Raw genomic sequence first — 11182 nt, forward strand, 5'->3', positions numbered from 1 at the left:
TCAAGGCTGCTCTAATCTAATCACTGTGCCATTGTTTTCCTTGAGTTTTCTAGTGTTCAAGAGAATGGTATGTTATTAAACATACCTGTATGATATCTTTGTCCCCCTTGAGAGCCATTGCTGACCAGAAAATTAGTATTTCCTCACCTGAATCCCTGCTTGGCAAAAGTTCCCTCAATTACTACCAGATTCTGTAGTTTGAGATTGTCAGTTCTATTGAAACAATAGGTGCAGAGATTTTTCTTGTTTGACCAATAGAACTTCCCCAAACAAACTGTTCCAGAAGTTGACAGCTACCTGTATGAATTGGGCTGAGATCTATGGTTTCTTCCTTTGCAGGTCCTAGTTCTTGGGAACAAGCGAGATCTCCCTGGTGCCTTGGATGAGAAGGAGCTCATTGAGAAGATGTAAATATTTGCTGTTGTAACTGAGTTGGTTCTGTTAGTCTCACTTTCTCAAAGAGTCCCCTATTAATGCCAGATTTGGTCTTTCTCTTGTGTGGGGTCACATGTACTTGTTCTATGTAGATAGCAGAGGGCCATTGTTGGCAGGGGAGGACATATGTTACACTGAGCAGGTGAAGGAGCATCTGGGAAGATGGTGTAATAACATTGTCTTAGCAGACAACAAAAATCATGCATTCAGAGGCTCTGTACACCAAGGAAGTATAGAGTGGAAGCCATCTGGTATGTAGTATAATATGGCCATTAAATTTTCTACTTTGTCCATTTTGGACATATCATTAGTGTGTGTGTGAGACAATCCCATGAACTCCATAAGGTTGTTTTAGGCAAGGCATACTCAGAAGTTGTTTGCAGCTGCCTTCTTCTGACATACACAGATACGTAATTAATTATGCATCACTTTAATTTTCTTAGGCTTTGGTTCAATAGTTTTCTCTCACACACATATTCTCTCTTGTGTGTATATTAGTGTAAATAAGAGTCAGTAGGAGGTGTATGAGTTTTTAAAAGACTTTGAGCCATACAAAACCTGTACCACATGGGGGCGGCAGAAGCAGGCCTGTGTCCTTTCTCTTCTGATGATCATCAACTGATGTGGTTGAGCTGAGGACAGTATCCATATAATTCAAGAAAGCAAAATTTGACTTAGTATAGGCAGCTTAGAAAATTAGAAGAGGGTTATGGGGAGAGAGGAAGTATAGTTTCTTACTTCTGTTCTGTCTGAAATCTGGACACACACCACCCTATCTTTCTTTTTTCCTTGTTGTCCTGTGGAAATAATTTTGAGAATTTACATCCAGTATTTTTCAGTATCTTACAGTAACACCCCCTTTCATCACAGGGAAGTTGTAACTGAGCTCATTCTAACCGCATCAGAGTGTTTGTCTTTTCACTGCCAAAGCCAAAATTGGAGCAGGCAGAAGGGTTGGGTGAAGAGAGTGCTTTTGGGCACCACTGTCTGAAAATCTGCAGGCAGTTTCAAACAGTGGCATGCAGAGTTTCTCCTCATACCACTACATTTCTGAGAGGCCAGGTGCTGTTCGGTCCCACTGCTTTAAAATTGCCAGTGTGCCTTTGTGCATTCACGATTAATGCCCTGTCCATTTTTCTTGATCTGGAATAGAACAGTCCAGTGATAGTTGCCTGTTTGGCCTAGTATAGCTAAGTCCCTTTGGGCAGCTTCTCTACACACATCTACCAAACAATCTGCAGCTTTCTTCAGCCTTTGGAGTTGGAAAAAGATTGTTGGCAGACAGCATTTGTCTACCTCTGCTACTTCCTAGTTGGAAGATAGCTTAGCTGCTCATCATACTCACCAGACAACAGATGTGAGTGAATTTTATGAAATTGATTTTTCCAGGAAAGAAGAAGCCAGAATTAGGTGCTATTTTTAACAGCATACTCAGACTTATAAGTCCTTTCTAGGGCTTTGCAATTAACTTATGTGTGGGGGCATTACATTTGTTTAATTATCTCTCTGGCATTTATTAATAGTTAATTTTTTTTGTTTTGTATTTTGTTTTGGAAACTACCTTCAGAGTGCTTTTGCTATTAAAGGCAGCTTTAAAATCTATAAATATGTGTGTTTCTGAGACCTAAAAGCTCCAAATCAGATTGAATGTGGATTATTGTTCTTGCATGCTCTTCCTATGGGATGAACATGGGAAAACGGAAGAGGCACGAGCTTGTTACCCGAACATTCATAACAAGAAGAACTGAATTGGATCCTTATCACATTTGCACAGCTGCCCTGGAATGGGAAGGTGTCTTGTTTGTTGCAATGCCTGTTGCAGTTTCTCTGTGTGTGGTGCATTTCTCCAAGGAAATTTGATCTCTTTTGCTTCTATTTCTCTTGCAGGAACCTATCTGCCATCCAGGACCGAGAGATCTGTTGCTATTCAATCTCTTGCAAAGAAAAGGACAACATTGGTAAGTGAGGAAGGGAAGGGGGAGCTATAGGATCAGAGTGCCAGACAACCTGAAGAGTATTGTTGGAGGGCAGGGGAGTAATTGTCAATTCATGTCTAAACTTCTATGAAGAGGGCCTACCACATGTTAATGGCTTTGGAATATGTGAGCAGCCTGAATCGAAAACTTTGAAATGTTAGACTGATTTTATGATAGTTCACTGAAAGGCCTTGGTGCCTTCTTCATCTGTACATCAAATGATAGGGCAAGAAGAGCTATTTTAGGCCAGCAGACAGAGAGTATAGTTTCACTCACATACAAGGGCCATTCCCTGTATGGAGAATGTGTCAGAGATGGGTTGGCAACTGGGTTGCAAGAATGGATCATGAATTGGGCCTCAGTATTTGGGGAAACTTCTCTGTGTAGCCATGAGCCATTTGCATGCTTCCCTTATGTCCAACTAAGCAGCAGACAGATTGGTGCATCTTTTTTCCCCTTTGTGCTCATTAATTGCATCTTGTATTTGACAGACATCACCCTACAGTGGCTTATTCAGCACTCAAAGTCCCGGCGAAGCTGAGAGCTCTTTGGCCAGATCTTGGATCGGGAAGATGCCATTGTAAAAGCCCAAACGCACCTCCTCCTTCCTCTTTCCCCCATCTCCTGCTCTTTCCATCCCTCTTGCCCACCTTCCTTTCCATAGATGGGTATTTTTAGGGGACCCCAGACTCCTCTTCTGCTGAGATTGAACTCCTGTTTTTATTGTAAAGAAACTGTCTGCCCCTCTCCCTTTGCTCCTTACTCTGGTTTTGGCACTGTTCTGTTGTTGTTGGTGTGTGTACAGTATATATATATATATGTATATATATTTTAATTTTTTAATTTAAGCAATTAACGCTGTTACTAAAAGGGGCCTGTGAGCTGTCAAAGGGGCAGTGACAAACAAGATGTGGCAGGGAACTACCAAACACAGTATTGGGAGTGTCACAAGCAGCCACAGGGCAGTTGGGCCCTTGCTGGGAATGGAGCATGGCTTTGGACCCAAGAGACCTCCTCCCTTTCTCTCTTCCCTTTCTCCCTCTGTGTCAGAATCTAATGCTGTCTGCCCTCTCTGCTTCTTTCTCTGCTGCTCCAAGCTGCGCAGTGGTACGGGTGTAGGATGAGCCTCTGGAAAAGGCTTATAGAGCAGTATTGTTCACATTTAGTCTTCTGGTCTGAGGCTTTAGAGGCGAGTCAGTGCCATCTCATTCCCCCTGCCCCCAAACCCTGGGTCAGTTAAAAAGCAACTCTATGGTTTTTCAACCAGCAGGATGTTAAGTTCACACTATATGAGCTTTGTCTCCCTCTCAGCTAGTTCCTGAGATACCTGAGTATCCTCAGCTGCCACTGTCCTGCACCAACCCATATCTGGTGTAGATTGGGACTCTCAGTTTTTGCAAGCCTGTTTGCTAGTCTCCCTTCCCTTTGAGGCTGGAGTCTTTCTGTAGTTATGGGATCAGCACCTAAGCAGAAGTACAGAGTGGGATATATACACACACAAACAAAATGGCTGTGTAAAGGCACAATCTCGGCCTAGTTTGTTTTGTGTGCTGCCAAAGAAATCAGATCTGAAGTTCCAGGGCTCATGAAGACTCTGTTCCAAGGCCTTCCCTTCACAAAAATCCCTGTGTGGATTTTTCAGCTTATGTGGGGTGGACAGGTTCTCCGGGATGCTCACTTCAGATCTTGGACTCCTTTGATGTGTATTATAGAGCAGAAATGACAGGAGATGGAGATGATACTATGTCCAGTTTGCATGTGTTTTCACAGCCCATAGCCTAGTCTCTTTAAGAGCAATGACTACTAGTTGGTGTGAGGCCTTTTTGGTTCTACGTTAATATAGTTGAACAGGATCAGGGGGATCTTGACCTTTTGTGTGTGCACACAAGTTTGCTTGATAAATTTGTGCTTCACCGTGTGCTGGACAAAGCAGGACCAGAGTTTCTAGCTAATGGCAGTGGTAGGAAGCGGGAAAGAGGATATTCCTGAACGGGGGGTTACATGCAGGCTGGCAGAGCCGGCCAGTGTCGTGTGTTAGCTGTCTACTCAACCTTGAGATTTCCAGGAACTGCAGCAGGGTATGTAGGAAGGGGGCTATGTGAAGACTTATCAGGCTTCATGTGTTAGCCCCTTTGTCTCCCTGTTAAGGGCAGCTGATTATAGGCCACAGGGGCCCCATGTCTTCCCCTGCCCTGCTAAAGCAATGGACAGATGTGAGACTGCACAGCCCTTCCTGCCCTTGCCTGGCCTTTTCCTGTGCAGAGTTGCTTCTGAGGTGGGGCGGGGGGAGGCTTTCTAATTGCATCTTTTCTTCCCACCCTTCCTGTTCTCGTTTTCACAGAATTGCACAAGGAGATATTTTACTTTTTTTTAATTTAATGAACTGTAAAGTGTCATTTATTCCTTTTTTAAAATATATTTTGGCTCATATTTTGACCTTCTCTGTTGGGAAATGAATCTTGTAACAGTACTTTTTTTTGCCTCCTAATAACAATAAATTAACAATTTTGTGTTGGTGGTGGTTGCACTGTGGTCCTCTTTGCTGTGAATTGGGTCATATTTTCTCTTTCACACTCATTTTCTTTGAACCTACTGCCACCTACAGACTAAGTCAGTCTTTCTGGCCTTGAAGGCAGAGCTTATGTGTGTGTGCCTACAAGTTGCCTGTCGATTTATGGTGACCCCATGAGTTTCATAGGGTTTTCTTAGGTAGGGAATACTCAAAGATGGCTTTGCCAGTTTCTTCTTCTGAAATATAGCTTGCAGCACCGGGTATTTGTTGGCGATCTCCCATCCAAGTACTAACCAGGGAACAGCTATGTAGATCTGTGTTGTGAATTCCTCTATTGGCAAATGATTTAACTAGATGACCCTTGGAATTCCTTTGAAATCTACAGTAATTCTATGAGTTTGTGGTACTGTGGAACAATGGCGAAGCAACAGTTTTTTTTTAAAAAAATACAAGTTCAGAATAAAAAAGTGATTCTGGTTATTCGGAATTCTCTGTCCAGTTTTTAGCATCCCATTAGTACTGGAAATTATGCAGTTCAGGGCAATCACAATGATCATAGTGTTCAATCAACTCAGTGTGTGGTAAAGGTGTCTTGCCTTGGTGGCCTCAACATCAACCCAGATTTTCATAAAGCTCTTTTTTGCCCTGGCGTTAAAGATTTAAGCAACCTTTTGGGTAGATTCAATTTTCTCCCTGCAACAGAGGATGTATACCCTGTCTGTCTCTGCCCCTGTGTGCATTGATACTCCTGTGCATAAATTTTCCCTCTGCTTCCTGAGTGTGTAAAGATTTGGTGTGGTTTCTCCCCCCCCCTTTTTTTTTTTCTGGGTGGCTTTGGGCATTCTGAGACTATCAAGTAGCCAGACACCACTCTAAACAATGAGGGTGAACCTGAGACCAAGACAGTGACCATCATTTAGTCAAGAGCAAGGAGTGAATTCTTGACTAAATGAACTGACAGTGTTCTGTTGGGAGATCAGGCGCTGCAGTTGTATTAGTGTCTAAGATGTGTCTCACTTTGCCAAAAATGTGTTCATGTTGCTACAGATGCATATAGCTATCCTTCTGGAATTTGCCTTATTTGCAGTACTTTTCTCATATGCTAAGCAGATTTGGACATTCTAATGAGCCTTCAAGTTATTTCACTTAATTTTTAATTTTAGTTCAATTTCTGATCCATGGTAACTTAAAAAAAACCCTTAAGAATTGATGTTCTGGATTAGGGCCAGAGAACAATATAACTGACTGAATGTCTCTAGGGAAACTCACAAAATGTAAATAGGGTCTGGTGGAACCATTGCAAGGCATACAACTTGCTGCCTTTCTGGATGTTTTGGAGTAGAAGTCACATCAACTCCAGCCAGCCTGGCCTTTTCTGAGTATGAAAGGGTACCAACTTGCCTCCCACATTGTCAGTAATGCACGGACAGGGATTTGTGACTGTCCAGATATTATTTGGTTCTAGCTTCTATTATCTGCTGGTTGGAACTGAGTCCAACAATAGCTGGACAGCCAGATTCCTCAGTCCTGCAGTAGCTATTCATAATCATCCCATCTGTTATTCCTTGCCTGTCTTCATTCCAACTTGAATTGTTAACTAAGGTACTTCTTGTGATTTGTAATGGAATCTTTCCTTGTTGCAAAGGATTGTGAGAAACACTCTTGGCTATACACTGGTGCCTCGGGATACGAAATGATCGGGTTACGAAATTTCCGGGATACGAAAAAGTTGGATTGGCAAAAACTGTTTCGGGTTACGAAATATTTTTCGGGTTACGAAATTCATTTCGGCGCGAAATTCAAATGCTGCAAAGTGCAGCTATAGGCTTTCCAGTGCTAACGGATTATTTTTCGGGTTACGAAAGGAATGGCGGAACGAATTAATTTCGTAACCTGAGGCACCAGTGTACCTTCATTCAGGCCTCACTATTCTTTACAACACTTAAACATATATGATCTATCAGTGTCCCCACGAAATGAAACATTGGGGATTTCTGCCAGAGAAAGGATCAGTCTTGTGGTGGTGCCAGAGGCTTACCTGGCCCATACATTATGGTCTTTAATTTTGGTTTTTGGTTCTTACTATTAACACAACAGGCAGGCTCTTCTTAATGGCCCATCTACTGTGGTGTAAAGAAGCAGGTAAAACAGTGATGAGCTGTTCATGATCTTACTTGGGATCTTCTGATACTGAGGAAACTTGGTGTTCATTGAACACAATTTGATATGAAAGGCACTACCCAAATTATTTTCAAAGCCTTCTGTGCTGGTTCATTGTTAAGTGTGTGATTTCTCTGTTGCAAAGATGGGCAAAAGGTAGAGATGGATCTACTAGCAGATCTGATATATCTGCAGTAGATTGGAAAACATTTGATATGTTAAAATGATTATCTTCCCTCTAGTCCACCAAAACTATTCAGTTAAAATGAAGCAAACTTGAGTTAATATTTTTGGAAGGACTGTGAGCTCTGTTCAGTTCTGGTACTCAGAACAAGTTTCTGGGCTCAGTATTATTTAATTCTAAATGCAGGTCTCCTGCACAGGGCTCTGATCAGTGGGTCTCTAGGGAACTCTAGTAAAAATGAACAAGACCCTAGAATGTAATGTATTTCCAACACAATTCAACTACTCACATTTGGTGTTTCTGCTTTTTTCATTTATGTACATGTCATATTGGCAAAGCTGGAACCATTCCAAAGATCATGGAATGGTCTGTTCTTATTTAATTCACTGTCCATCCTTAATCCAGTATTGCTAGCTATGCAAATATTTGCCACCTGGCCCTTGGCTGCTAAGATCACCCCATATCTTATTTCCCTTCCAGCAGTAGCACTCTGAGCTCAAACTCCCAGTGAAAGTAACATAGTATGCTGTCCCTCATGCAGTTGAGTAAAGAGGGTTACCCATTCTGGCTACCCATTCCCGGCCCCAATGTCTTTGAAATGTTAAGGCACACTAGCCTTCCCCCCTCCCCCCCAAAAAAGCTCTACAGTATTCCAGCCAGGCTTGGTCTTGGATGGTATCTCCCCCCCCCCCCCCCATTTTCCACCCCCAGATCTCTAACCAACCAGGAGCCTTTGAAACAAATCAAGCATTGTTCTTGCTTGGCCCTTGCTCAGGGTAAACCAGCAAGGGGGAAAGCACTGCATGAATAGCAGCTTCCATCCATTCCCTCCTGTCCTCTTAGATATTCAGGTCACATCACTGCTTAAGCTGCACATAGGCCCCTCACCCACACTGGCAGGCCTTGAATCAAGAGTCTTGATGCAAGACAGTGGCCTCTTCTTTCTCTGGGTCTCTGTCACCACCATTCAGGCTTGCTTTACTTGCTATGAATATTTCTAATCCTGTGCTGGCAAAGATTATACATAATCCTCAACATAGCTAACTGTGCACCTTCTACCTAAAGGCAGGGGATGTGTGGCCTTCCTGACAGATGCCAAACACTGTTGCCCATTGTACTTGGCCAGTGGCCATATGGCTTGGGCTGATGGGCATCATAACCCAGGAGTATCTGGAGAGCTGCACATTCCTCACATTTGTACTACAGAAATTGTCACAAAGGAACCCCATCCAGTACAAAGACTCATCACATGTATACTGCCCTTTGGGACACTCCCAACCAGGAACAGGGAAAGAAAGGTCAAATTGTCCCATTGTAAGCAGCTTTTCCTGTACTCTTTGAAATGAATAGGTCTACCAAGCCATCATGATTTCACTTCTTTTTTTATTTCATCTATTGATTCTAATCAGTCATCTCATTTACGTGTTCAGCTCCTTTCCTTCCTGCCCTCATGAGGGTATAAGGAAAGGACTGTGTGCAGTTAGTTGCCAGGAAAGTGCTGGGTATTCTTCAGATATAACTGGGCATTGCTTTGGGCATGTGGCAAGTACATATTAACTGAGGACAGCTGAGATTAGAGAGCAAATGGAAGGTCAGAATTTTTAAAATCTACCAGCATTTTGTATCCATTGTTCTGCTCTGTTTTTGTAAATTCTGAAGTACTTGCAATGGGTGTTTGACATTAGGATTTTCATGCATAGCCCCAGAAATATACAACTACTCCATATGGGTTGGCAGATGAAAGTCCATTGCTCTTCCTAATGTAGCTTTCTCCACCCTGGTGCCCTACTAATGTGTTTCGTTGCCATTCCCCATCAGTCTGATGCTAGTGGTGGATGATGGGAGTTGCAGACCTGAAAGGCACCAATTTGGAGAGAGTTGATCTGGTATAGTGGTGTTCATGTTGTTCTCTGTTGGGCCTGGAACATCTCAGCAGAACTTTTTTTTTAAAAAATCCAAAATAAGGGAATAATTAAGACAATGGGAAGAAAATGGGAGGAAGCCCAAAGTCAAAGGACACAACCATTTACCTCTGAAGGTTCAAATGTGGTTGGTCAAAGTAAGCTAAAAGCAGAATTTATCTTCTTCATCAGCCAGGAAAGATGCTAGTGAGCCCACTGATAGTGAAAGATCCTCCTAAGCCAAGTGCATCTTTCCTCATCAGATGCTAAGGTAGACAACTGGGGAAAGCAGCTTCTAGGGAGATACTCTAGACTGGGTAGGCCACAACACTCAAACATGTCCCATGAAACATGCTTGCAGTAAAAAAATACCAACATTTAAAATGCCCATAAGCCCAGAAATTCCTGTGGCTGTTTAATTTTCTTTTGTTTATTTGAGGTTTGATAAACCTAAAATGCTTTAATATGACCTTCTTATCCCACACTTTCCACTACCAATTTTCCTCTACAGTGCTTAGACCTAGGCCATGTTGAATGTGCTGTAGGATACAAAATCATTTTACACTTGAAAAACATATGAATCCCAATAGATCTCATCAGTGACCTGAGTGCCTGTCTTTGAATGCTTTGCAACATGGGATTGTGTAAAAGATAAATCAGATTCTATGGCAAGCATTAGCATCAAAAATATGTCTGAAAAAGATTGCTCTATGGCAAACAAATATGCTCTCACGGTGTGTTGCATTTGTTTGCCTCCCTTGTGACAGTTACATTTTCTGCCTTCTGTGTCCATCTGAATCTCTCCGGCCTCATGGGTGTTGTGGTTGCAGATGATTTGCATCTGGTCTGGCTCCTGCAGCATTGAACCCACATCTCTCTCTTTCCTCCCCAAAGCTTCTTCAATTCCCAGTCAAAATGATGCATAGTCCCAGAGCAAAGGGCTTCTCTTCTGTCCAGAAAGAGAAAATGCCATTGCCCAGTCTGTTGGTGAGAGATATTTCCTTGGGAGACACACCAATTGTGCCTGCCCTAGGACTGCTCCTGTTTGCTAATGGGGGCAGCAATCCAAACATCACTTTCTTTGTACAAAGATAGAAACTTTGTCTCCATGGCAGCAGGCTCAAGAAGAACTGTGGGTGTCATTCCCTGCACAAAGCCTTCACTGATCCCCCCTTGCATCCCATCCCCTAGCAACTGCCTCCCTCTCTAAGTGCCATTTATTGCTCCTGAGGGTACAATCCAAAGGGAGCAAGGAACAAACAGAGCTGGGAGTCTTACTTAAGCAGAATGGGGGTAGCTGAATGCAATGAACATTGGAAACCAGGTAGCGTGCTCTAAACATGTTCATTTTAATGCCACGTCAGTTGCTGAGGGAAAGAGATACACTGTCTGTCATGGGATGGTAGGTAAGGAGGTTACTATTTGAAAACAGGGCCATCTCACTCAGTACAACCAGTGAGTGGCCACAGCTGTGGTATAGAAACTATTCCTGTCACTTGCTACCTGACAGCTTTTGAAAAAGAGAGGGCTCATAATAGATATGCTCTAATAGCCTGTAAAGATTTTTTTTTAGAAATTCACAGTATTCCACCTACAAAAATTGGCTTGCAGCTTCCCACAAAAAAGTGATGGCCTGGATTACAAAGGAAGCTACTTTGTCACTGCCAGTGGATACTAAAATTTTATTATCTCATTTTACTGCCCTTTCTGCTCCATCCTCACAGCCAAGAAGAGGTGGGAACCTCTACCTGCATCAACTACTCTTCAAGAGCACCATAAACATCAGCTTCAGTTACATCTTCAACAAGATGCTGCCCTGTGGCTCTGACATTGCCGCTTTTCTTCTGTATGATTTTTACCTCTTTGATGAGAAAATGACTGAATTTTGAAAACTCATGTTATTCTCCACCTTTTTATTTTGTATCTTTGTGGTAGCCTAATAAAGCACCAAGATGTGCATTCTGGATTTTGTTGTATTCTCTTCCTTGTTGTATATTGTGTATTTGGAAAGTCT

The 11182-nt window shown here is 42.5% G+C and overlaps 1 protein-coding gene across 4 annotated transcripts in view; it reads left to right on the plus strand.

Annotated features, from left to right (window-relative positions):
* ARL8A (ARF like GTPase 8A) overlaps window positions 1-11182 on the plus strand; it is a 74795-nt gene that overhangs the window by 51244 nt on the left and 12369 nt on the right. For 2 of the 4 annotated variants that reach the window (XR_016280402.1, XM_089514282.1), the window contains exons 5-6: window positions 340-407; window positions 2323-2393. Coding sequence is in view for 3 of the 4 variants with exons in the window: in XM_089514282.1 (XP_089370408.1) it covers window positions 340-407; window positions 2323-2393 (139 nt within the window). In the remaining variant the exon portion in view is untranslated. Of the gene's footprint in view, window positions 1-339; window positions 408-2322; window positions 2394-2902; window positions 4927-10892; window positions 11135-11182 lie in introns of those variants that run through there. The other 2 variants (XM_089514281.1, XM_089514283.1) reach the window with 2 other exon arrangements.

This window comes from Sceloporus occidentalis, unplaced genomic scaffold, assembly GCF_023333645.1.
Source record: "Sceloporus occidentalis isolate IW3139 unplaced genomic scaffold, rSceOcc1.0.p SCAF_3, whole genome shotgun sequence".
NCBI classification, from domain to species: Eukaryota; Metazoa; Chordata; class Lepidosauria; order Squamata; family Phrynosomatidae; genus Sceloporus; species Sceloporus occidentalis.